This window comes from Salmo salar, chromosome 20, assembly GCF_965601325.2.
Source record: "Salmo salar chromosome 20, fSalSal1, whole genome shotgun sequence".
NCBI lineage: Eukaryota > Metazoa > Chordata > Actinopteri > Salmoniformes > Salmonidae > Salmo > Salmo salar.
This window is the reverse complement of record NC_138310.1, coordinates 32,664,153-32,688,069: the sequence shown is the minus strand read 5'-3', so window position 1 is coordinate 32,688,069 and position 23,917 is coordinate 32,664,153. Positions and strand designations below refer to the sequence as shown.

The 23,917-nt window shown below is 41.1% G+C and overlaps 1 protein-coding gene across 3 annotated transcripts; it reads right to left on the bottom strand.

The window, feature by feature from the left end:
* Positions 1-929: 929 nt before the first annotated feature.
* Positions 930-22,124, bottom strand: LOC106580459 (E3 ubiquitin-protein ligase CHFR). Of its 3 annotated transcripts, none has more exons than XM_014161557.3 (18): positions 21,758-22,124; positions 21,134-21,266; positions 19,981-20,080; positions 18,575-18,684; positions 16,407-16,466; positions 16,069-16,272; positions 15,585-15,689; positions 15,303-15,492; positions 14,913-15,067; positions 14,565-14,727; positions 14,222-14,433; positions 13,838-13,954; positions 13,656-13,739; positions 13,180-13,250; positions 12,773-12,860; positions 12,348-12,455; positions 5,586-5,658; positions 930-5,137 (listed from the first exon to the last, which is right to left on the bottom strand). In XM_014161557.3, the coding sequence occupies exons 2-18, from the start codon at positions 21,240-21,242 to the stop codon at positions 5,095-5,097; spliced, it is 1,992 nt and encodes a 663-aa protein (XP_014017032.1). In that variant the 5' UTR covers positions 21,243-21,266; positions 21,758-22,124; the 3' UTR covers positions 930-5,094. The 3 variants fall into 3 exon arrangements, with proteins under 3 accessions (XP_014017032.1, XP_014017031.1, XP_045559194.1); XM_014161556.3 differs by having other exon boundaries at positions 21,780-22,123; XM_045703238.2 differs by lacking the exons at positions 18,575-18,684; positions 21,758-22,124 and having other exon boundaries at positions 21,134-21,267.
* Positions 22,125-23,917: the final 1,793 nt, after the last annotated feature.

Below are 23,917 nucleotides of genomic sequence, written 5' to 3'. Positions count from 1 at the left end.
AGCCTGGAATCGAACCAGGGTCTGTAATGATGCCTCTAGCACTGAGATGCAGTGCCTTAGACCGCTGTGCCACTCGGGAGGTAATAGTTGCTTGATGAAAATACAATCTACACAGGACTTTCTAATCAGCAGGTTTGCATGGAGTTTCAGCTTTCCATTGTGACATCCCCATGTGGTAAATTGGTTAAAAGACCAATAACAGAGTTCCAAACCTCTCTGCCAATAACAGCTAGTTTTCAGTTTTCCCCTCCCCATGCAAACTACTCCCATACAGTCCTAGCTAAATTCTTGCTTGAGAATAAATTCTTTGCTAAAAAGCTATTTTATTTTGCCCATTTCAATGGAATCTATTACAGGAAGTTACTTAATTGTTACCCAGAAATGATTTGATTGGGAATTTAATCCATTTGATTCTTTTTATAAAATTATAAAAATCTTAAACATAAGCACTTCCAACGCAATAGCGCCCTCATGCTTGTGTGTACTTCCACCTTTGGTCCAACAACTTTGACCTTGGAGCAGTGGATGATAGTAGTTCCACAGAGGTCCATGGAGATGGTTCATGCCAACACTACTACTCTGTGCCCTCCAGTGTTAAACTGATGTAGCTCACATGCAGTATATTAACGTCAATGCTACAACAATGTATCCAAATGTATTCCTAAGGCTGATATTGAATTCTAAAAGGGAATTAATCATTGTAAAACGAAATGACAAATGCAGTAACTAACCTTTCAATAGAAGTAAGCATATATGACTAGCTATAGAAAAACATAGCAATTGCAACAGAAAATAAATAGGCTTGGTGGGAATTTGTGCAAAGAACTTTTAATAAAGGTTTACATAAATTGCTGCTTCAGTTTTTGATAATTTGATGTCCATTGAAAGTGGTCAGTAGCAAGTCGTGCATCTTAAACACAATGAGGGAACACATTTAGCAATACTTTATTAGTGCACTAAAACAGACATGTTAGAGCCATATACATAAGACGTATTTTAGCATTGCTAATACAGGGGGCACAAAAAGCTCACAAAGGCATTCAACTAGGAAGCACAACTCCAGTCCTTAAGAATCACAGTCCCATTGGTTTTCATTTATACCTGGCTATATATTGATACATCAATACCACTTTATTAAGTTGATTAACTAATTGATCAGAGTGCAGTGCATACACCTGGTTGAACTCCCAGCTTTAAATTGGTCGCCGATTGACAAAGGCAAGAAAAAATAAAACAAAACAGCAGCCGCTTTCAACCCAGAGGACCAGTTGTGTTCCCCTGCATTAAAACGTAACAGCGCTTCTCTAACTGCCGTCCAGTCAGTCCCCCACTTATTAGAATCCACAAAAAATAAAAGTACAGACCAGATTGTTCAGAACGTCTCGGGAGCTTTGATGAGGTAGAATTCAACTTGCCCCGACCAGGCCTTTATACTGTCTGGTCATACTGTTAGTACAGAGCATCTTGGTCCAGACTTTCTCACAAAGTGAGGAAATATTTTCCCTAGAATACAGCGTTTCCCTCTAAGAATGCAAAGCACCCTCCAAAGCCTCCTAACACCCATTCCTGATCGGTGGCTTGCACTGTTGTTGGCTTAGGGTGCCCAGATCCTCCTGTTATAATTAAGGTTCAGCGCTGCTGTAGGGAGGGATCAGCTGGCTGGGGGGTGTTGTGCTGAGCTATTGCCTGAGCCTCTCAGGAATTCCACAGTATGAACCCACAACAGGGAAACCGCGATTTAGGGCTCTATTCAATCCGTTGCACTGAAGATCCGCTTTATAGCGCGATTGACAATTAAAGGCAATGTTCTCACGGTCGCGGAGACGGCATTCACTGTAAACACTGCATATGTCAGCTCAATCGGAAGTGATCTTTACGCTGATCTACCACGATACGGATTGAATCCAGCCCGTAAGATCACAAATAAAAGACATGAGCTCTGGCAGAAAGCGTGCCCATATTTGCCCCCCTTTATACCAGCCCAGAAGAGTCGGTCTGAGAGTGTGAATATTGCCACTAAACAGTCCCAATGAGGGTATATTGTTACATAGGTAGAGTTTCAGCTCCAAACCTGAGTTCCACACACATTGATTGCACAAGGATATTTCTCAATGGATGTTTCAATATCCATTGAAGTTACAGGACAGAGTTGTAGCCTGCACCATTTCTGCAGTGCTTATTACAGTTCAGCTTGGTGCCAGGATTCAAACAAAACGCAGATAAAGTACCAGTGTGGTCCGATGGACTTTTAAAGGTAATTCCTGCTTGAGCCGACATCCGTGGCCTTTACAGATAACGTGATCTCCATGAACGTTTGGGAAGTTGCCTTCAAAAGTCTATCGCTGTGAACAGGTCATTAATCTGTGTTTGTTTGAATCCCAACCTAATTGTAATCTTGGTTAAGTCTTCAAATTAGTGATTCATACTTTCAATGTGTGCGAGCTGAATTATAAAAGTAAATAACCTCAAAGCTAGACTTGCTTGTAAACACTAAGTTTGAGCAAACTACTTTTTCCTCTTAAATCATTGTCAATTTAATGTCACAATTCACAATCTACTTCACTACTAACAACTTAGTTATCTTTTTCCTACTTTTCAATATATAAGGCCTCATGAAGAACATTAGTATATCAGGCCATTCTATCTAGACTAAAGGTCTGCAGACATTGGGCCGATTTGACTTCCATAATGATTTGTCAGTAATTTACAGAGAATGTGACCGATGTCTCAAAACAGTAAGAGACAAGTGTCTACTGTTTATGGTTCTACACAACATTATGGACATCTGGTTGTTGATAGTAGCCTTCTACTAAGACAAAACGCAGAAGTAAGACACAGCCAGTTGTCTCGGGTTGATCTATAAAAGTGACACCTGTATCTCTGTGAGTACTGAATTAGACAGGCAGGATTTCTCGCAACTAAGCTGCATTTACACAGGCAGTCCAATTCAGATATTTTGCCCAATTATTGGCAAAAAGGGATAATCTGATTATTCAAAAAGACCAATGAGTGAAAAAATGATCAGAATTGGGCTGCATGTGTGAATGCAACCTAATTGTCTCATACTATAATCCTGGAGATTTTAGATCACCCCAGCAGTTCTTCTACAGCAACATGTCTTGCAGCGTGAGACTTTTACACCTCTAGTCTCTTTTCTAAGAGCAATAGAGCCCACTTTCAGTCTCCATTGTTAGAAATGACAAAATGTTGTTTTCTTCAATTCCAACTTGGTAAGGGTGCTTTCACTGCCAGATAAAAATGCCTGACCAAATAGCAATGTGTTATTTCCTCAGTTATTATGGGAAATTGCACCAATTAAGGGTTTAACTGATGAGGTTTGACCAAACCATGGTATTTGTTCATTTGTGTCTCCAAAACAATACAAACATAGCACAATAGAGTTAAATACCCCTCTGACAAACAAAACTATTATAAGATCTATCCAACATTCTCCAAGGTAACGCTTTCTATATATTGAAAAACATGTCCTTAATGTCCTCAATCCTTACGTTTTTAAAAATGTTTTATGTAACCTTTATTTAAATAGGCAAGTCAATTAAGAACAAATTCTTATTTACAATGACACCCTAGGAACAGTGGGTTAACTGCCTTGTTCAGGGGCAGAACAACAGATTTTTACCTTGTCAACTCGGGGATTCGATCCAGCAACCTTTCGGTTACAGGCCCAATGCTCTAACCACTAGGCTACCTGGTTCTATCATACTAATAAGTATGATAGAACCCGTATGATCAAGTTGCTTGCTTAATATATTTAGCCAACACCACTAACTTAATATAATGTAACAATGAGGAACAATGTCACCCCCTAAACTCTAGCAAACCAGTGTGCATTCTAACAAAAAAACTGCATTGGCTGTTAGTACTAGTCTAGGTCTGAGAAAGCTTCTCTAATGCACCATTTTAAAATCAGCTTTATGTTGATTACCCTGAGCAAAGCATATAACTGAATACCCCTGCCTTTCCCAGCCTCAGATAAAACTACATTTCCACATATAACCCTTATCCCTGCCGGAAGAACTGAAATCCTATACAACTAACTTTCCCATTGATTCTAGTTGAACCATGTTATTCTCAGCTTTGACAGGGCTTTTTGCCCTTGTTGGGAAATCCACATCAAACTAGCAGAAATCCCCCTTTTCCCAAAACTAAGTACAACTCCCTTTCCATTGCACTTGTCTTTTCAGTTAGCAGTCTTATTAATATGCAGAAGCAGCAACAGTCTGAATTCAAAATGGTGCCACTGAATCTGTCATCCATAAATATGAACCACAAGAAACCTCAAAGTCTGTATATGGATAAGTCTTTTGATAACATAGCTGTGCTTCAACCTAGTTTGTTTGGGGGAAGTTTCTATTATCAACATATGAATACTACTTAGATGTTTAGAACACCACAGTAAGCGGTTGAGTAGGAAGCTGTAGATTCTAATTCAAACACATAATTCTCCAAGATATCTAAAGTACTAGACCACAAGTTAAGAGAAAGGAAAACAGTTAACTACTCAGTTAATTACTCAGGCACACGGAAATAGGAAAAGTATCAACATCTTACTAATATCAATATGAGCCTTAAACTGTCAAAAGATGGCACTGTGTAACAGCACGTATGGCCAAAGTCCATTTTGATTGCCAATGGTCTTCAGCAGATTTCTTTAATATATCCCTCGCCCAAAAGGACATGATACTGGAATGAAGGGTGATGATGATCATATTCCACATAAGATATAAGTCTGTCATCATCATATAGGGGAATCCGCTCGTACTGTGTGGAGTGCACAGCACTATCCCACTCACCCCTACTATACCTAGAACACTAGGCTGGCTAATCATGACCTAGCCAAAAGAGTGTGATTGCAATTTCAGCATATCATCAAATACATAAGTCTATAAAGCCTGTGAGAGAACTACAAGTAATATTACCTAAGAGATACCTTTCCTCACAGCAAGGCGCTGCTTAATAAGGGAGTAAAATGATCACTGTACATATGAGAGTAAGACAGGAGATCCTTGGAAGTCTGTGTACACTCCAGTGTTCGCAGGAGAGCCTTGCATAGCAGGTCACCTACGAGGCTCTTCAGCTCTTGAAACGGGTCTGCTCACATATGTGGTTGAATTTCCTGCAACAAAGTAAAAGGGAAACAATACAAAACATGTCCCATCTTGTATCAGAAGCAGAGCTGCTGTGTGAGGAGCTGTGAAGTGTGAAGGAGTGATTGTACCTTTCCTCTAACACCAGCTGTGATTGGCCAAGCTTATACAATAACGCCCTCTGTTGGTAGAATGCATGTACAGCCACGCAATAGAACGCATATCTCCCACAGGAGGCTACAGAGGGGAGGACGGCTCATAATAATGGCTGGAATGGAGAGAATGGAATGGCATCAAACACATGGAAACCACATGTTTGATACCATTCCATTTATTCTGTTCCAGCCATTACTATGAGCCCGTCCTCCCCAATTAAGGTGTCACCGGCCTGTGATATCTATCCATACAAAATCTTAAAAACCCAGACTATGGAGACCTATTCAGAAAATGGAATAAAGGCCACATCTTGTAACTTACGTGGCGTGGTGTGCCTTGACTTGAGTACGGCAGTTGCGTCCCCAATAACAGTCTGGCCGAGACGTCACAACAGCTGTGGGAATGAATATCAAACAAATAAAAGCTTAACTCATATTTAACACATGCTAGTTCACTGTATTGATATATTGTGATTGCTTCCAAATGAATTGCCTCTGAGGACATTCAAGTTTTCTGAATGGGAATTGTCATCTCCCAGTATCCAGCATTTAGAGCAGGGGTTCCCAAACGTATTTTCTCACGACCTCAACCATGTGAAAAAAAACTGTTTCCTAATTAACAGCCAATGGTTTACTTTATTTGGGCCTATGGCAGAAAATAGAAAAACATTCTAACAGTATTTCTGATTGTCTTAACTCACCATCACATACTTTTAATGTGGAGCTATGACAGTCAATTGCAAATTAGTCAGACATAATGTGTCTTATCTCACCACCACTAATGAGATGGGTGTGCTTGAAGCATGTCGCGTCTGAGGTTCTCAAAGTCAAGGGGCGTGGTCGACGCATCTCATCTCTGCTGTCACATCCAACCTGGATCGATATTTGGTTTTAATGCAGACGAGAGCACTGAATCCAGTTTCACACAGATATAATCTGGCGAAGGGTACCATGAGTTTTATGGTTGATTTCAAGACGACTGGGAACTATGAGGTCAAATCATGACGTCAGTGATCTTCAGATCGGAAAGTCGGAATTCTAGAAAGAGGCCATAGTTCGAGTTGGAATTCCGAGTTGGATAACCGTTCAAAAATATATTTTTTACGAGTTCCCAGTTGTCTTGAACGCACGGAAGTCTGAGATTTACAAGTTACCAGTTGTTTTGAAGGCAACATCACTGCTCAGAGGGAGATGGCATGTTATTTCCTTTGGGTCAGGAACCAAAACTCCTCCGTAGTGACCCGTGAATGCATTTGGTCAAGACAGCTCGATCAGCTGTTCGAGTTCACTTACCGGCATGTCAACTGAGCCAGAATGACAGTCAAACGGATTGGGAAGTAGGTCCCTAAGTGCTCTTCCAAGAGTTGGTGGTGAGCAGTAATCACTCGTGTGGAACACTTCGTGACCACGTTTACTAACAGTATTCTGGATATTAGCTCATATCCCACTTAAGGTCTTATTCTGGATAAGTTGTTTACATGCACCTTTAATAACCCGCTCATGAGTATCCCTGTGACCATGAATAAACAAAATATTCCTAATTTAAATATATGGGTTAAATGGAATAGTAACTGAAATATGGACTCTGACTTTAGGGCCTATAACCACTCACATGTAGCGTAATATAATATTAACTCCTGGAGAATTGTGTATTTCTTGCGGTGAAATTATTCAACAAATGTTAGCTTGGTCTTGGGAACAGGAGTGGAGAAATATTTACTTGTTTCAGCATCTCTCGAGAAAATGCAAATGTGCCATCTTTGACACTTATGCAAGCAGACAGTATTTCAACCACATAAAATATTCACCCAAGACGAATTGAAGTCTTATCTGAAAAGTGTTTAAATCGTGTTCTCAGCTTTTCATTTCCTTATAACCGGTCAAACGGATGACATTAGACTATTTTTCCACTGTTTTGAAGTTATTGCATATTCTACCCGGTTCTTAAACGAAACAGACAACTTTACCTATGTTAACCAGGTTACTAATGCATTCATTCTATCGATGCAAGACATTCTGGTGAGCACTACTTTATTTAGTCTTCTGGTGCAATACGTTGACAGAAGAGAAGCTGCATGTATCTAACTAGTTGACAAACAAATGGCCTACCAAATGTTGGAAACCATAATAATGGCCTACCAAAATGTTGGAAACAATAACAATGGACTACCAAAATGTCGGCAATAAGCAGAAACTTAGTAGTAAATTATAGTGAATAAATTATAGACTAAATTATTATGGTGGATCGAACTGCGCAGGTAGCCTACTTTTTGAAGGGATTCGTTTGAAAATCAGATGAAAACATCCCACAACACCCATGACATGCGAAACTGAGCCTGCGCAGAAACAACAGTAAACGGGATAAAATGCTACAGCATCCCTTTCTTAAATCAGCATATGCCAGGTATTTTACCCGGGTTTTTCATAACCGGGATACAAGCTTTTTCGGTGTTTATGTGTCAACTCAAAATCAGAATACTTCATTATCCTGAATAATAATGGGATATTGGTGTGCATGTAAACGTGGTCACTGATGCCATTTTCTGTTAGAAACATGCACAGCCGATGGAAGGGGGCATGTTTCGCTTTAGAAAGACTCTCCAATAAAACATTTTTCACACATGTGTAGAATGTGGAGATGATCTGATCCCAGATCTCCACATTGTTTCGCAAACAGGCGTGCGCGCAGTGTGTGGCTTGATGTGGTTTACAATCAAAGTTACCTGCTGCAGTATATCCCCGAGATCTGTGCTCAGCTCTTTTACCGACAGTTGCTCTCGGTGTATCATACAATGCGTCCATAAGGCAGAGGGAGACATACTCATAACTAGAGTGCAGAGGCCTGCCTGCCGTCCCGCCATAGATGGAGGGTGCAAAAGCCCATCCTTCGATTGTTTTCCGTCTTTATAGACTTGAAGCACACTGAACATCCCATGTTCCGTTTCATGCTTGGGAATCGTGAGACAGAACAATCTGTTCTCGTGAATATTATCCCTGACATGTAAAGCAAAAGTCAATGCATGGGCATCTCGGCCCTCACACATAACGTCCATTTGGAGATCATAAGCTGGGGAGTTTGAGTCGTTCAGTTTCCTCTTGATTGCTAGCAATAGCATACATTCTTAGTTTAACAGTTATCTATCAAAAAGGTATTGATGTGAGTTTGTGCCTCTGCTGCCCCCCCCCCCCCTTTTCACCATATCAATTGCGGCCGGTAATATCAAAGTCTCTGCAATAGTGTGTGGTTTATTAGCATAGCGGGTTTAGCCATTCACCGTGCAGCCTTTTCCCATGATCTAAAGGAGCTCTGGTTTAATTTAAATCTTTTAGATTTTAATAATTTTCCTTTTTATTTTTAAAAGGTTAAACCACATTACAATGATTGAGATATAATATTGTCTAATTAATTCAGTGCATTTGAAAAGTATTCAGATCAATTGACTTTCCACATTGTTATCTTACAGCCTTATTCTAAAATGTATTAAAATTGTTTTTTCCCCCTCATTAACCTACAGACAATACCCAATAATGACAAAGCAAAAAACAGGTTTAGAAATTTTTGCAAATGTATTAAAAATACAAAACTGAAATATCACAAGAATTCTGTCCTTTGTTGAAGCACCTTTGGCAGCGATTACAGCCTCGAGTCTTCTTGGGTATGATGCTACAAGCTTGGCACACACCTGTATTTGGAGAGTTTATCCAATTGATCTCTGCAGATCCTCTCAAGCTCTGTCAGGTTGGATGAGGAGTGTCGCTGTACAGCTATTTTCAAGTCTCTCCAGAGATGTTTGATCGGGTTGAAGTCCGGGCTCTGGTTGGGCCCATCAAGGACATTTAGAGACTTGTTCCGAAGCCACCCCTGCGTTGTTTTGGCTGTGTGCTTAGGGTCATTGTCCTGTTGGAAGAGAGTCTGAGGTCTCTGGAGCAGGTTTTCATCAAGGATCTCTCTGTCCATTGCTCCGTTCATCTTTCCCTCGATCCTGACTAGTCTCCCAGTCACTGCCACTGAAAAACATCCCCACAGCATGATGCTGCCACCACCATGCTTCACCGTAGGGATGGTGCCAGGTTTCCTCCAGATGTGACGCTTGGCATTCAGGCCAAATCTTGGTTTCATCAGACCAGAGAATCTTGTTTCTCATGGTCTGAGAGTCCTTTAGGTGCCTTTGGCTTTTACTGAGGAGTGGCTTCCGTCTGGCCACTCTACCATAAAGGTCTGATTGGTGGAGTGCTGCAGAGATGGTTGTCCTTCTGGAACGTTCTCCCATCTCCACAGAGAAGCTCAGGAGCTCTGTCAGTGACCATCGTGGTCTTGGTCACCTCCCGGACCATGGCCCTTCTCCCCTGATTGCTCAGTTTGGACGGGCAGCCAGCTCTAGGAAGAGTCTTGGTGGTTCCAAACTTCTACTATTTAAGAATGATGGAGGCCACTGTGTTCTTGGGGACCTTCAATACTGCAGAAATGTTTTGGTACCCTTACCCAGATATTTGCCTCGACACAATCCTTTCTCGGGACTCTACGGGCAATTCCTTCAACCTCATGGCTTGGTTTTTGCTCTGACACACACTGTCAACTGTGGGACCTTATATAGACAGGTGTGTGCGCCTTTCCAAATCATGTCCAATCAATTACGTTTAACACAGGTGGACTCCAATCAAGTTGTAGAAACATCAAGGATGATCAATTGAAACAGGATGCACCTGAGCTCAATTTCAAGTCTCATAGCAAAGGGTCTGAATACTTATGTAAGTAAGGTATCTGTTTTTTATGAATTAGCAACAATTTCTAAAAACCCATTTTCACTTTGTCAATATGGGGTAGTGTGTGTAGATTGAGGAAAATCATTGATTTAAACCATTTTAGAATAAGCCTGTAACAAAATGTGGAAAAAGACAAGGTGTCTTGAGTACTTTTTGAACGCACTGTATATACACACACACACACACACACACACACACAGGTTTTAGAACACCTACTCATTCAAGGGTTTTTCTTTATTTTTACTATTTTCTACATTGTAGAATAGTGAAGACATCAAAACTATGAAATAATACATATGGAATCATGTAGTAACCAAAATATATTTTATATTCGAGATTTTTCAAATAGCCACCCTTTGCCTTGATGACAACTTTGCACACACTTCGCATTCTCTCAACCAGCTTCACCTGGAATACTTTTCCAACAGTCTTGAAGGAGTTCCCACATATGCTAAGCACTTGTTGGCTGCTTTTCCTTCACTCTGCGGTCCGACTCTTCCAAACCCATCTCAATTTGGTTGAGGTCGGGGGATTGTGGAGGCCAGGTCATCTGATGCAGCACTCCATCCCTCTCCTTGGTTAAATAGCCCTTACACAGCCCAGAGGTGTGTTCGGTCATTGTCCTGTTAAAAAAAAAATATGATAGTCCCACTAAGCCCAAACCAGATGGGATGGCGTATCACTGCAAAATGCTGTGGTAGACTGGTTAAGTGTGCCTTGAATTCTAAATCAAATCACAGACAGAGTCACCAGCAGAGCAACACCACACCATAACACCTCCTCCTCCATGCCTTACGTTGGGAAATACACATGCAGACATAATCCGTTCACCCATACCGGGTCTCACAAAGACACGGCAGTTGGAAACAGAAATCTCCAATTTGGACTCCAGGACACATTTCCACCGGTCTAATGTCCATTGCTTGTGTTTCTTGGTCCATGCAAGTCTCCTCTTTTTTATTATTTTTCCTCCCCAATTTCGTGGTATCCAATTGGTAGTTACAGTCTTGTCTCATCGCTGCAACTCCCATACGGACTCGGGAGAGGCGAAGGTCGGGAGCAGTGCATCCCCCGAAACACAACCTAACCGAGCCGCACTGCTTCTTGACAATGCCCACTTAACCCGAAATCCAGCCGCACCAATGTTGTTGGAGGAAACACCGTACTCCTGGCGACCATGTCAGCGTGCACTGCACCCGGCCCGCCACAGGAGTCACTAGTGCGCGATGGGACAAGGACATCCCTGCCGGGCAAACCATCCTCTAACCCGGACGACGCTGGGCCAATTGTGTCGCGGCCAGCTGCGACAGAGACTGGACTCGAACCCAGAATCTCTAGTGGCACTGTTAGCACTGCAATGCAGTGCCTTTGACCACTGCGCGGCTCGGGAGGCCCAAGTTCCTTCTTCTTATTGGTGTCCTTTAGCAGTGGTTTCTTTGCAGAAATTCGACCATGAAGGCCTGATTCACACAGTCTCTTATGAACAGTTGATGTTGAGATGTGTTTGTTACTTGAACTCTGTGAAGCATTTATTTGGGCTGCAATTTTTGAGGCTGGTACCTCTAATGAACTTATCCTCCGCAGCAGAGGTAATTCTGGGTCTTCCTTTCCTGTGGCGGTCCTCATGACAGCCAGTTTCATCATAGCGCTTGATGGTGTTTGCGACTGCACTTGAAGAATAGTTCTTGAAATTCTCCATATTGACTGACCTTCATGTCTTAAAGCAATGATGGACTGTCATTTCTCTTTGCTTATTTGAGCTGTTCGTGCCATAATATGGACTTGGTCTTTTACCAAATAGGGCCATCTTCTGTATACCACCCATACCTTGTCACAACACACCTGATTAGCCTAAATGCATTAAGAAGGAAAGAAATTCCACAAATTAACTTAACAAGGCACACCTGTTAATTGAAATGGATTCCAGGTAACTACCTCATGAAGCTGGTTGAGAGAATGCCAAGAGTGTGCAAATCTGTCATCAGGCAAAGGGTGACTGTTTGAAGAATCTCAAATATAATTTTGATTTGTTTAACACTTTTTTGGTTACTACACGATTCCATGTGTGTTATTTCATAGTTTTCATGTGTTCACTATTATTCTATAATGTAGAAAATAGTAAAAATAAAAACCCTTGAATGAGTAGGTGTTGTAAAACTTTTGACCCGTAGTGTATACATTTAAAAATCCTCCGTATTTTGGAAATTCTCCCATGACCCCATTTTAATAACAGGCAATCCCATTTGCATATCAGGTGACCCCACATGGCGTTGCGACCCCTAGCTTGGGAACCGCTGAGTTAGAGGCTGCTCTCGCTCACCAGGAAGCGCCGAGGCAGGGATGTTCTGTCTGTATTTGTAGGCCAGCTCCCCGAAGGCTCGCAGGCCACAGCAGAAACAGAGTATGGCGTTACTGTTGATGCGATAATCTGAGATACAAAACATGGAGAGAGAGAGGGAGAGATAGAGTTACTAGTGTGTCCCAAAGTGAGTTGGAAGGATGCTCTGCACTGTCAATAAGATTGAGAACCATGTTCAAGATGGGAAGCTTAAAGGTGGAATTGCAGCTCATCGTTTTTGCAGTCACGAGATATGGAAATAAAAGACCTGGAAATGGTGTCTCAGGAAGCACATTTATATGATGTAGGAATTTTTGGAGATGTGCAATGCAAATGCAAAAAAGACAACCTGGAATGCTTCCAATCTCAAGTTTTATGTGAGGTGACGAGGATAGTGTCAGACTGACCAGACAGATAGAAGGTTCCCTGTTGCAGGCCCTGAAGACCCTCCTGTAGCATGTCCCTCCACGACATCCCTCTGGCTGACAAGTAACTCTATAAAGGCGGAAGGATGACAGGTTATATATTAGACGTTAGTGATCGCTGTAGTAGAGAAGTTATAAACAAATGCAAAGGAAATAGATTCACTTAACCTGGGTTATGTAACCAGGCACCAGTTTCCCAATTCCCAGACACAGATTAAGACTATTCATGGACTAAAAAGCATGGTCAATGGAGAATCTTCATTGAAATAGCTTTTATATCCAGGACTAAGCTTAATCTGTGTCTGGGAAACCGGCCCAAAGAATGCAGATGCTGTTTCTGGGTGTTCAGACCGATCAATGGTTAGAGCCGAAGAGTAGAAAGGAAGTACCTGGAGGATCTCTGATTCATAGTTATTGCTGTTCAGAACACCGTCCAGGCATTTGTCTGTAAGGTTGAGTTCTGTGGACAAAGACATGGATATTATATTTCTCATACTGGTAAACATGATACTGCAATGTGATAACAAATTATGTGTAAGACATAGGGACAATACAGGCAATATTTTGGTAAATTTCCACCACTATTTTCAATAAACTAACCACAATGATAGTGTTACCTCGGAAATCCCTCAGAAGCTCTGGTTTAACTAAGCATCAATCAGCCCAGAGCAAAGTTTCTACCTGTTTATTTACTAAGGTCAATTAAACAAAATATGCACAAACCTTATATGCGATCAAGTACTACAACCTGATACCAATTCTCCTAACCTTACCTTTTCGTTCAACCTTGAATGTTTATTTACTGTTGAAAGTATTAGTGACACACTTTGAAAGTAAATCTAGGAGTAGTAGAGCAGAGACGCACCACTGAAACGTGCGAGGCAGCCCTGACAGCCGATCCTCTGGCAGCCCCAGTACATGTGACAGAAGGGCCGCAGGCACGCCACACCTAGCCAACACAAAGAACCACACCCATCAGCACCTTCAGCCAAAGCACTCTTGCCATTGGTCCATTAACATTGATTGACAGGCCTGCGGGCCACTCACATTGCTGAGTGGAGAGTTGCTGGCCAATGAGCTCGGCGCGGCGGTCTGGCATGGGCTGCAGGCAGCAGGTGCAGATGACATGGCTGCCCAGAGGAGGACATGTGTAATCCTGAGGAGCTGCAGGAGGACAGGACACAGAGAGACATGTCCTCTGGGTCAAGGTCCTACAGATCCAACAATTACGCTACAAGCATTGTCACATATTTCTGTGTCCAGGCGAGTGCAACATACTGATATTTAATTTGAGCTGTAAGTGCACTACATTGTGTTGTCATAACTCCCTAATCAACCAACACAACATAAAACACTTACATTTATTTAATGCTTTTATTTCTAATATGTAAGCCGTTACCATGAGCAACAGATGGACACATAGTTCAGTACCTGTAGTGGGGACATCAGAGCATGTTGATAATGTTGATTCCCCAGCCCCAGGGGGTTTCCCTGGCCTGTCCTCAGGAGTTGGTGGGGCTGGTCCTAGAGGGGCCGGTAGGACTGGTCCTAGAAGAGCTGTTGGGGCTGGCCCTGTGGCCCACAGTACCTGGCTGACCTCCTTCCTGTAGCCTGGACACTGTCTGCAAATCACAACGGGCTGGCTGTGGAAACACAACAACAGGAAGAAGAATGTTTTAGAGGGAGAAAAACAAACCACACACTCTTGGTCAACCATACACACAGGGTCACAGACATGGTCACAGTCACACACACAGCTACTCTTCTGTCTGACCCGATATCGGAGGTGTCACTGTCGTTGTCGGAGAGCTCAAAGAGATAATCGGAGCTGCCCTCTTCATCAGAGAAGGAACGCTCAATCTTTGGCTGCAGCATGTCCCGAGTTATCTTGTTCCGGCTGTCCATGCTCTTCAGGTCCTCCTCACTGCGACACTTCTCTGTGGACACAAAGGGTCAACACAGGGTCAACATTTCCATGCTTTATTTGGGTCCATCCACACAGAACAAAATAGGAGACAGACGTAGACACAAATACAGAGTTTAACAGGGGGAAGAGCTGGTCGCTATCCACAATAGTGTTAATGGGGGTACAAGGGTAGAGTCGGGCAGATTGAATACAAACCTGGGTGTTGGATAAGGTAGGCCTCCACCAGGTTGTTGAGGATGTGGTTCTTGCGGATCCTCTCTACAGGGCAACGGCAGGTGGGGCAGAGAGACGAGCGCTCCATCCAGCCAGAGTAACATGCAGCACAGAAGGTGTGCATACAGGGCTGCAGGCTGCATGGGGGACACACAGGGAGCTGATACCATTAACACGCAGTAGAGGCACCTTTCTGTCTTATAGAACAAAATTAGAATTACTAGGAATTATAAAATGTTGTGTTAATACGACTCTTGATATATTATATTTATTGAAGCATTGCTATGTTCATCTGCTGCGAGGAGCCACAAGCAATGAAATAGAGGAGTGGGCCTATTTTCTAATGTAGTAGTAGGTAGAGTCTTGCTGTACCTGACACAGTCATGAAGTAGGTCCTGACAGATGATACAGGTGAGGGACTCCTCCATCTTGTCAGTCTTGCCTTCTTCCACAGTCACAGCAGCTTTTCCCAACAGATCCCTGATAAGAGAAACCTTAGCTGGGCTGGGGCCGAACACCGCAATACTGGAAGTATGAGGCAGTCCAAAATCATAGTCCTTGTCTAGGAAGGGAAAGGGGGACAACACTGTTACAATCAAGTGTCACCAACCAAGTGTCAATATTCCACAATGTAATGACACTGAATGCACTGACCAGCACTGTCAGTTTTCCTCCTTTTTCTCTCTGGCTCCATGTCCTTCTCCTCCTCCTCCTTATACAACATTGTGACTCGGTTCTGGGCTTCAGTCTGTCGTGTGTCTGTTGAGCAGAAGAGGTTAGTGTTGTGCTGTCCAGCCTTGCCTTCAGCAGCAGCAGGAGAAGGGAGAAAGGATGCACAACAGAGAATGATCAAAAGGCCATATGATTGGGGCAAATTCAGTTACCTGTGCCTGTTCTTGAATATGGGAAGATTTACAAGTAGTTGTGATCATAAAAGTCTGGCATAATATCATTCGGCAAGAGCTGTCCTTTGAAAGAAGTAAGGGAGAGTGAACAAAGCTGGCACAATCAAGGGGAGACCATGCTATTCCGGTCGAAGAATTTGAGGAGGAGGGTGAAACACAGATTTACTTCCCAGTCCCTGCTTCCCCTCAATGAGCACCATAAAGAGGAAGCACGGGCCAGATGGAAAGCCTACCTAAGGCAGAGGAGTGCAGGAGGGAGGCTGCAGAGGAACAGGCTGTGTGGAGGTGATGGGAGGAGGTGGAGGGCTGGGGTTCATCCAAGGCCTGCTGCTCCCGTGGAGGTCCAACAAGGAATGGCTCCACAGACACACATACTGCAGCTGTAACAGGGCAGGTCTGGGCTTTCTGCTGCATTACTGAGCATCTGGTGGCACCACCTGACATGGTGAGAAAGGGTGAAAAGCAACAAACAAGATAATTAAAATCACCCTATAAATGTTTTTCATAAAAAATATGCAAAGTCAAGAGGTAGCAATCAAATATCACATTGATTTGGTTATTTTATACTTACCAATTGTGTCTTGTGAGAATGTCCTCTCTGGTTTTATGGACTGATACATGTAGGCAATGTCTGTAGAAGCAAGAGATTGTTATACTTCACTCAATTGAATTTTTTTTTACTGACTCCTGAAAAAAAACAAGGAAATGACAAAGTTAAGAACTATAAGAAGACGACACCAGGCCCATCCACATTGACTCAGAACAAATAGAATCAGTTGAGCAATACAAATATCTTGGAACTATAATTGACTGAAAACTCTCCTGGACTGCAAACACACAGACATACAAAAAGGGACAACAATGACTGTATTTCGTGAAGATTAAATAAATATCAGGTAAGTAAAAGAATATCAACCATATTCTACACATCAATTGTTCAGTGTTCTCACTTTCTGTTTCCAAGCCTGGTACAAGCAGATATCCATCATAGCAAATAAAAAAAAATTGTAGTAAAGATGTCAAGCAGAATCAGTGGAGATAATCTGAAGAAAATGGAAGTGCTGTTCTTGGAGAGAGTGGTGGGCAGGAGCGAAAATTGCCACCAATCTGACACACCCACTCAACCAGGAGTAGTACCAGCTCATACCATCAGGCCACTGATACAGAGGCCATCTTTACAAAACCGCCAGAGCCTGGAAATCCACCAGTATCCACCAGTATAAATAACTGCTCAACCCTAACTGAATTATGAACGGTATCCACATGTGTTGTCTGCTGTAGTTATTGCTTGTGATTTATGTATGCATTTAGGTACCTGTTGGTGATGCTGTGCTGTTTGGTGAGATGCAGGGACACAAAAGTTTGTGTACAATTCGTTAAATATCCCCAAAAAGGGAATATTACTCTTATTTTGAGAAGTCATTCTTGGCCAACTGGTCCAACTCAGTTTACACACATTATGCAAGTTCACTGTGTACAGTTTGCATTTATAACCAAGTTGGCAGCACTGGAAGGTACACAGGAAAACAAGTGGACTAAAAGACCTGTATGCACTAAATCAAATCAACATTTATTGGTCACATGCACATGGTACAGTGAGATGCTTTCCTTGACAATGCTTAACAATGGTGTGCACTATGCAGTATACTACGGTTGCAAAACTACTGGTAATTTATCAAAGTTACTGGAATTTTCAGTCATTCATAATTATTTTTTTTGCATATCCAAACTCCCACTGAGACACCCTTGAGAGAGTGGGATCACGGCCAAGGTCAGCCCTTATAAACGGCAACCCTGGAGCAATTCGGGTTAAATACCTTGCCCAAGGGCACATCGTCATATTTTTCACCTTGTCGGCTCGGGGATTTCAACTAGCGACCTTTCGGTTACTGGCCCAACGCTTTAACCACTAGGCTACCTGGTGCCCTGGTCTACGGTAATCTATTGTAACTTTGGACATTTGCACTTCTATAACTTTAAATAAATATACATTTTATATAAAATATTCATGTGTCCATACTGTGTCCATATTGTCCATGACTTTCTAGTGGATAGACCATACGTTTCAAGAGTAAATAGCCTAATTAAATGGGGGAAAAAAGCATCTAAAAACAACAATGGCATCATTTTCAATTAACTCTGCAAGTCTTCCAACTATTGATTTTTTTCGCACAACTAGTTTGGTGCAAAAACATTTACAACAAAGACATAGTAAAATAAATAAGTGTGTAAAAAAATTCTAAAATAAAGGATCTCATGCTGAAACCCTCATACTAAACACAAACGGTATTCACCAAGTTGATGGGTTATATTTAGGATAATTCTTTATAGCTGTGTCATTCTATTTGTTATATCATAATCATCTTATTTCATGTTACATAAATTCAAGAAAGTTCTCAAAATTCCAGTAGTTTACTGGTAAACTTAGAAAGTTACCATTTACATACCCTCACTTTGTAACCCTATGCACTACTAATTTATACACACCTTCTGAAGAAAATAAGGAACACGTTATGTTCTTTCTACAATACTCCCAAAATAGTTCTTTATACACTTACAGATGGATCTTAATTTGATCACCTGCTGTTACAAGAAAATTCCTGCACGGTTTAAAAAGGCTTTAAAAGTTTGTAATTACCACTTAAAAATATCAGACTTAATTTGCCCTAACTAAAAATGTATGAACCGCTACAAAAATGAGAGCTAAACACTCCAGTCAAAATAGGAAAAAAAACGTACTTTGCTCTGGTTCGTTTTTCCTGTATACAAAGTAGATGACATCTCCATGCTGCAGCATATGAATCTGCTTCTTCACCAGCTTAGACATGTTAATCACTGTACCATTGGTGCTAGAGGTGTGAAAAACAAAACAAAAACACTGGTCTGTCATTGTATTCAATGTATTCAATCAGCAACCTTGGAAGATATCGAAGACAAGAGAGGACTGTGTCTCAGTTTTGGCTGGCTAGAAAAACTTTGCTGCAGTTATTACTATAGTAACTATTAAATAGTAGCTTATCTTCATGGGATATATAGGGATGGAATCTTAACCTACACTATTGAGATACTACACTGTCGCATTCCATCTTTCTATTGGAAAGGCATCCACAATATTCAGGAGCAAAACAGTTAGAGCTGCCACTTTGCTCAATGATGTAAAGCCTAAAGCTTACCGTATGCTTCCCAGCCCCAAAAAATGGTGCATATATTATGACCACATTTTGTGAAGTTTTCTTCGTTTTGGATTTTCGGATGCATTTGGCAAGGTTTTTTCCCCCCGGCTGTTCGAGCACACACATTTTTTTCTTAAGGCTTTTCGAAGTTCGGTATCCAAAGTCTACCCCCTTCTGTGACTGGTCAACAGTAGGGATTCTTCAATAAAGTGTTTGTTGTCATTCAACGACAGACTAGTTCTCAGTTTCACTTGAGAAATACTGCACCAAACATCTTAGTTAGATGTAAAATTGCATGACTAAGACCTCTTCGGCAAAAATGTCAAAATTAATTACAGATTTCTTGAGTTATCTTAGATTAAATCATACTATTTTGAGGAAGTGTATTTGTTGCTATGGTGTTTCAAGAGGGACAAACAGTAATATTGCCGCTTTTTTTCAACAGAATGTATTTTAAGGAAGTACAGACGTTCATGTCGCCTAGCCAAGTTCTGCTAGGAGCAAACCGAACCTATGCATGCGGACGCCTTAATGCAGTGTGTGCACACTAGAGAAATGCGTGTAGAGAAAATGCCTTTCATCTTGCTGACTTATTAGCGCATGGTAAAACACAACCTCTTTAACTGATGGTTAGTGTAATTTGCCAGCTGGTTGCTTACACTGAAAATTAGACTACACTGTGATGTGCAGTGCTGGGCAGGCAGATATCTGTTCAATCCACCATGAAATACACTGATCAGTCACTATAAACAGGATTACAAACAAATACAATCTGCATAATACATTTTCCTATAACAATAAAACATAAACGCAGGTTAAAATCTATTTAGCCTAATTAACTAATCAAAATGCTCAACATTACCATATTATCATATCATTAAACATACATAATTGAGTTTATCCTTGACAATGGACCTACATTGAGCCTATAAAGTACTTAGAAAAAAAATAAAAAAAAGACTCCCTTCATACCTTGTGTCCTCCAGCCACACCAACCCTGAGCTCTTATCTTGCACTATCTTACAGTGATCCCCTGAGACCAGTTTGTTAGCAGGAAAGGAAAGATCACAGCCTGGTGAAAGAAAAAGTTGGTTACGGTTAATAAAATGCACCAATTTTTTTTTTTACAACATAGTCAAAGATGACTATTTTCAACATAACTTGAATAAACTAGATTTTGTCATACAGTAGGCTAGTGTTGTGGAGCTTTTGTGCTATATTGTGTGTAAAAAGCATTTTGTTAATGTCATGTTACTGTAAACAAAGACAATTTGGGCCTACTCATTACCTATTTTAAAATAGCAGGAAAACAAGTATTTAGGCAATGGCCACATGGCTGATGATATCGTCACGAGTGAGCTTGGAAAATACCACATTGAGATTGTATGACTATGCCGATTTATTGTTTATGCATTCCTCTCTTCTTTTATACCATATTGTGGGTGCTGCATAACAGACTAGCTCATTAGCCTCAGTATCTTTGTATCGGAAAGCAGACTCCTGGAACTCAATATAATAGAGCAGAAAGACACAGACAGAAACCTAGGAGATATAACCTTTCCTTGGTCAAAATCCATACAAAAAACTAGCCTACTTAATATTCTGCACACATGTTCTCAATAGACGGCTTTGTTATCATCAGAGAGGGTGTCTAAGTTTGGTGAACTAAAGACTGGGGGTATTGTGCCTTGAATTAACTGGTTTTATTAAAGAGCCCAGACACTGCCCGACTCATGTCTAGGATATGGTATTTTCTGTCTATAAACATCAAAACATTTATAAACAAGTTCCTCAAAACAAGCAACATACATTTAATTAAAAGTGTTCAACTATAAAAATAAAAACACACTAATGAACAGTGTTACTTCTTAAGTTTTTACACATTATTATGATTGTGCAAGCAATAATCATTAAAATCGATAACAGGGCGTTTTGGTAGTTCACAAAATATTGAAAATTTATATATAATCGTTAGCTAGGGTCCTACCGCATTACTTTCTCTCTTTTATAAATTAGCCTACAATATGGTGGCTGAGTTTCTCAACTCCACGATATGTTGAGCAACTCAGGTAACAATATGGTGAAGTGATTGTGTTAGTGTCACTGTGTGGGATAGTAATTTTACCTTTTCTTCGCCCGACAGTGCATTCCCTGTTGACAAGCAATACTTCAGATCGAGTGTCCACTTTTACTAACTTCCCCCATGGTTGACTCCTTCCATGCTTCTTCTCCATGTCCAAAGCTGATACGTTCGTTTTCTATATTGATCAAATCATGATGCAATCTCTGCTTTAAAAACACTCTACTTAGATCAGTGGCAGCAAATACGTCATTCAATAACTTAACCTAGCTAGTTAATATTATTTTAGTTGAGAAATATGGGGCACTTTCTAGCTAGCCAACTACCGTTTCCTTAGCCTAACAAACTGTAGCTAACGTTAGTTTAGTTGGGAAAGATAAACAATCAAGCAACCCCCCCCCTGTCTGGAACAAGAAACGTCTGGCTAACTTGCTAGCTAATGTAAAATATTTGATTAGCAAGGCATTTTGAGTACGTTCATGTTAGAAGTTAGTCAATCAAACAACTCGATGGTGGACATGCGACAACAAGCAACTTCATTTTCAAAATAAACCTGGCTTAAGCTTGCTACTAACGTTAGCTGGCGAGCTAACGTTAGCTTGTTGCAAACAGCTAGCTATTAAATTCAGGAGCAAGAAAGAAATACGATGTAGCTAACTAGTTAGCTACCTTGAAAATATAATTACTATACCCTCAAAGGCACGATTATTTCGTTCGGTTATTTTTGCTTGAAGATATTTTGCCCCTTAATTTTCCAGTTGGCACACACACTAGTTCACTTCCTGACAACCAAAGGTATTTACAGCTATCAGCTGGAGGAGGGGCGGGGAATGTAGCCTGAGAAAATGAGGTATTCAAGGCGTCCGCCTGCCTCTGAACCACCACTACACGCGAAGAAGAGAAAACAAACTCCTGCTTGTTATCTAATTAGATTAGATTTTTGTTGTGTTCTTATATGCACCTTATATGCATGTTCTTATTGTTTAGCTATTTAGATTCACCACATTTCTCCCAGTAAAGCTAATCAATGTCAAAACCCTGGATATACAACGAGGCTTTCATTGGGAATTTGGAGATGACGGAAGCCTATTTGGGGGAGGGGCCAAATTAAGGTTATGGTTACATTTAGGGTTGAACCGTGATGTGGACATGAAGTTAGGGCTAGGGTTAGAGTTGAACCGGGATGTGGACATGAAGCTAAGGTTAGGGTTAGGTTTGTTGTGGTTGAGGCTAAGGTTAAACTAAGATGTAGACATGAAGTTAGGGTTAAGGCTAGGGTTAGGGTTGAACCGGAATGTGAACATGAAGTTAAGGTCATGTTTAGGAGGGATTTAGTTTGTGATGGTATCAAACCCTAGGTTGCATGGGCCTATTGCAGCTTCCTGCATTGTCTGTCTTAGGTCAAATCATTCTGGTCTGGAGAGGCTGTGGGACCATGGGGCGGTTGTTTGCCAGAGAGATCAACAGTCAGAGGGGTCAGCTTTGATGGTTTAATATGGGGGACAGCTTTAATGGTTCAATATGAGGGTCAGCTTTGACAGTTCAATATGAGGAAGACATGGGCTGATGAAGTGCTACGGGTAAACAGGTAGAATAAATAATATTAATGCATGCAAATGCATCAATTAATTAAATAAGAAACAATTAAATAAGTAAATAATTAAGTAAATAATGAAAAATCACACCAAGGGATCAAAGGGATTAAGTGCTGTAAAAAGTGAAGTGCTTAATATAAGAATTAAAACAGATTAAAGACAAAATACTAAATATAGAGACAAATGAGACAAGGCAAATCAATAATATTCTTTCTTGAAATTCCTCCTTCTGTTGGTGGCCTTTCTGGCTCTCCTAATTGGTTCTCCAGCCCTCCACCGACCCCACCAGGCAAAGGCCATTCATATGCCAACCCTAACCTTAGCTCCTTGTCCACATCCTGTTTCAATCCCACCGCTACCTTCAATCACAACCCTAACCCTAGCCCTAGCTTCATGTCCACATCCCGATTAAATCCTAACCTTCAACCTCAACCACAACCAGAACCCTAACCTTATCTCCAGTGATATAGTGGTATTTCTTGTGATTTTGTTTTTGCTGATTTATTATCAATGACTTACGAGCAGCTGTAACAAGTTGTCCAATGTAGGAAATTCTCACTTTTACCCTAGTTTATAGAAAGACTATGTGTCTGACTGCAGTCATAAATAGCCAATTATTGTCAGCTCGTGCTTACACGGTCTGCGTGTACATACAGTCGTGCCCAAAAGTTTAAAATAGGTGGGTAAACGATTATTGCTGTTCGCAGTGAATAAAGTAACGCTCCCTATACTTTCAATGCATTTTTCCGCAATAGTTGGCTAAACCCTCACGCAAAATATAAAAGGTGCGCAAACTGTGGTTACCCTCCACTACACCACTGCGTATCTCTAACCCTAGGTCCAGCTTTTACCCTATTTTACATTACTGGAGCTCGGCTCCACCTGGCTCTACCTTTGATCCAGAAGGAAGGTACAATCAAAGTAACAATGCAAAAAATTATTCTATGTATGGCACTTTATCAGGCAATTATGAATAGTAATACTATGTTTTACCACACCTTAATATCATAGATTGTCCATTTATTTGATTACATATCCCAAATCATTCCACACACCAACTGCATCTTCAGTGCATTCCAACCACAACCGAGACAGATCCTCTCTTTACTGGGATCAGGTGGTGGACTAACAGCCTATGTGATAAAATAATTTATATGTTTAAAGATAATGAATAAATAATTCTACCCTGAAACGTAACCATTAGGGATTATAGTTTATGTAGCATGTATAAGGA

What these genes read in the sequence shown, in the direction of transcription:
- LOC106580459 (XM_014161557.3), bottom strand. Translation starts at nt 21,242, where the DNA reads ATGGAGAAGAAGCATGGAAGGAGTCAACCATGGGGGAAGTTAGTAAAA. An exon ending in CTACCTTATCCAACACCCAG is followed by an intron (nt 14,728 to 14,912) that starts GTTTGTATTCAA and finishes TTGTGTCCACAG; the next exon opens with AGAAGTGTCGCAGTGAGGAG. An exon ending in GCAACTCTCCACTCAGCAAT is followed by an intron (nt 13,740 to 13,837) that starts GTGAGTGGCCCG and finishes TGTGTTGGCTAG; the next exon opens with GTGTGGCGTGCCTGCGGCCC.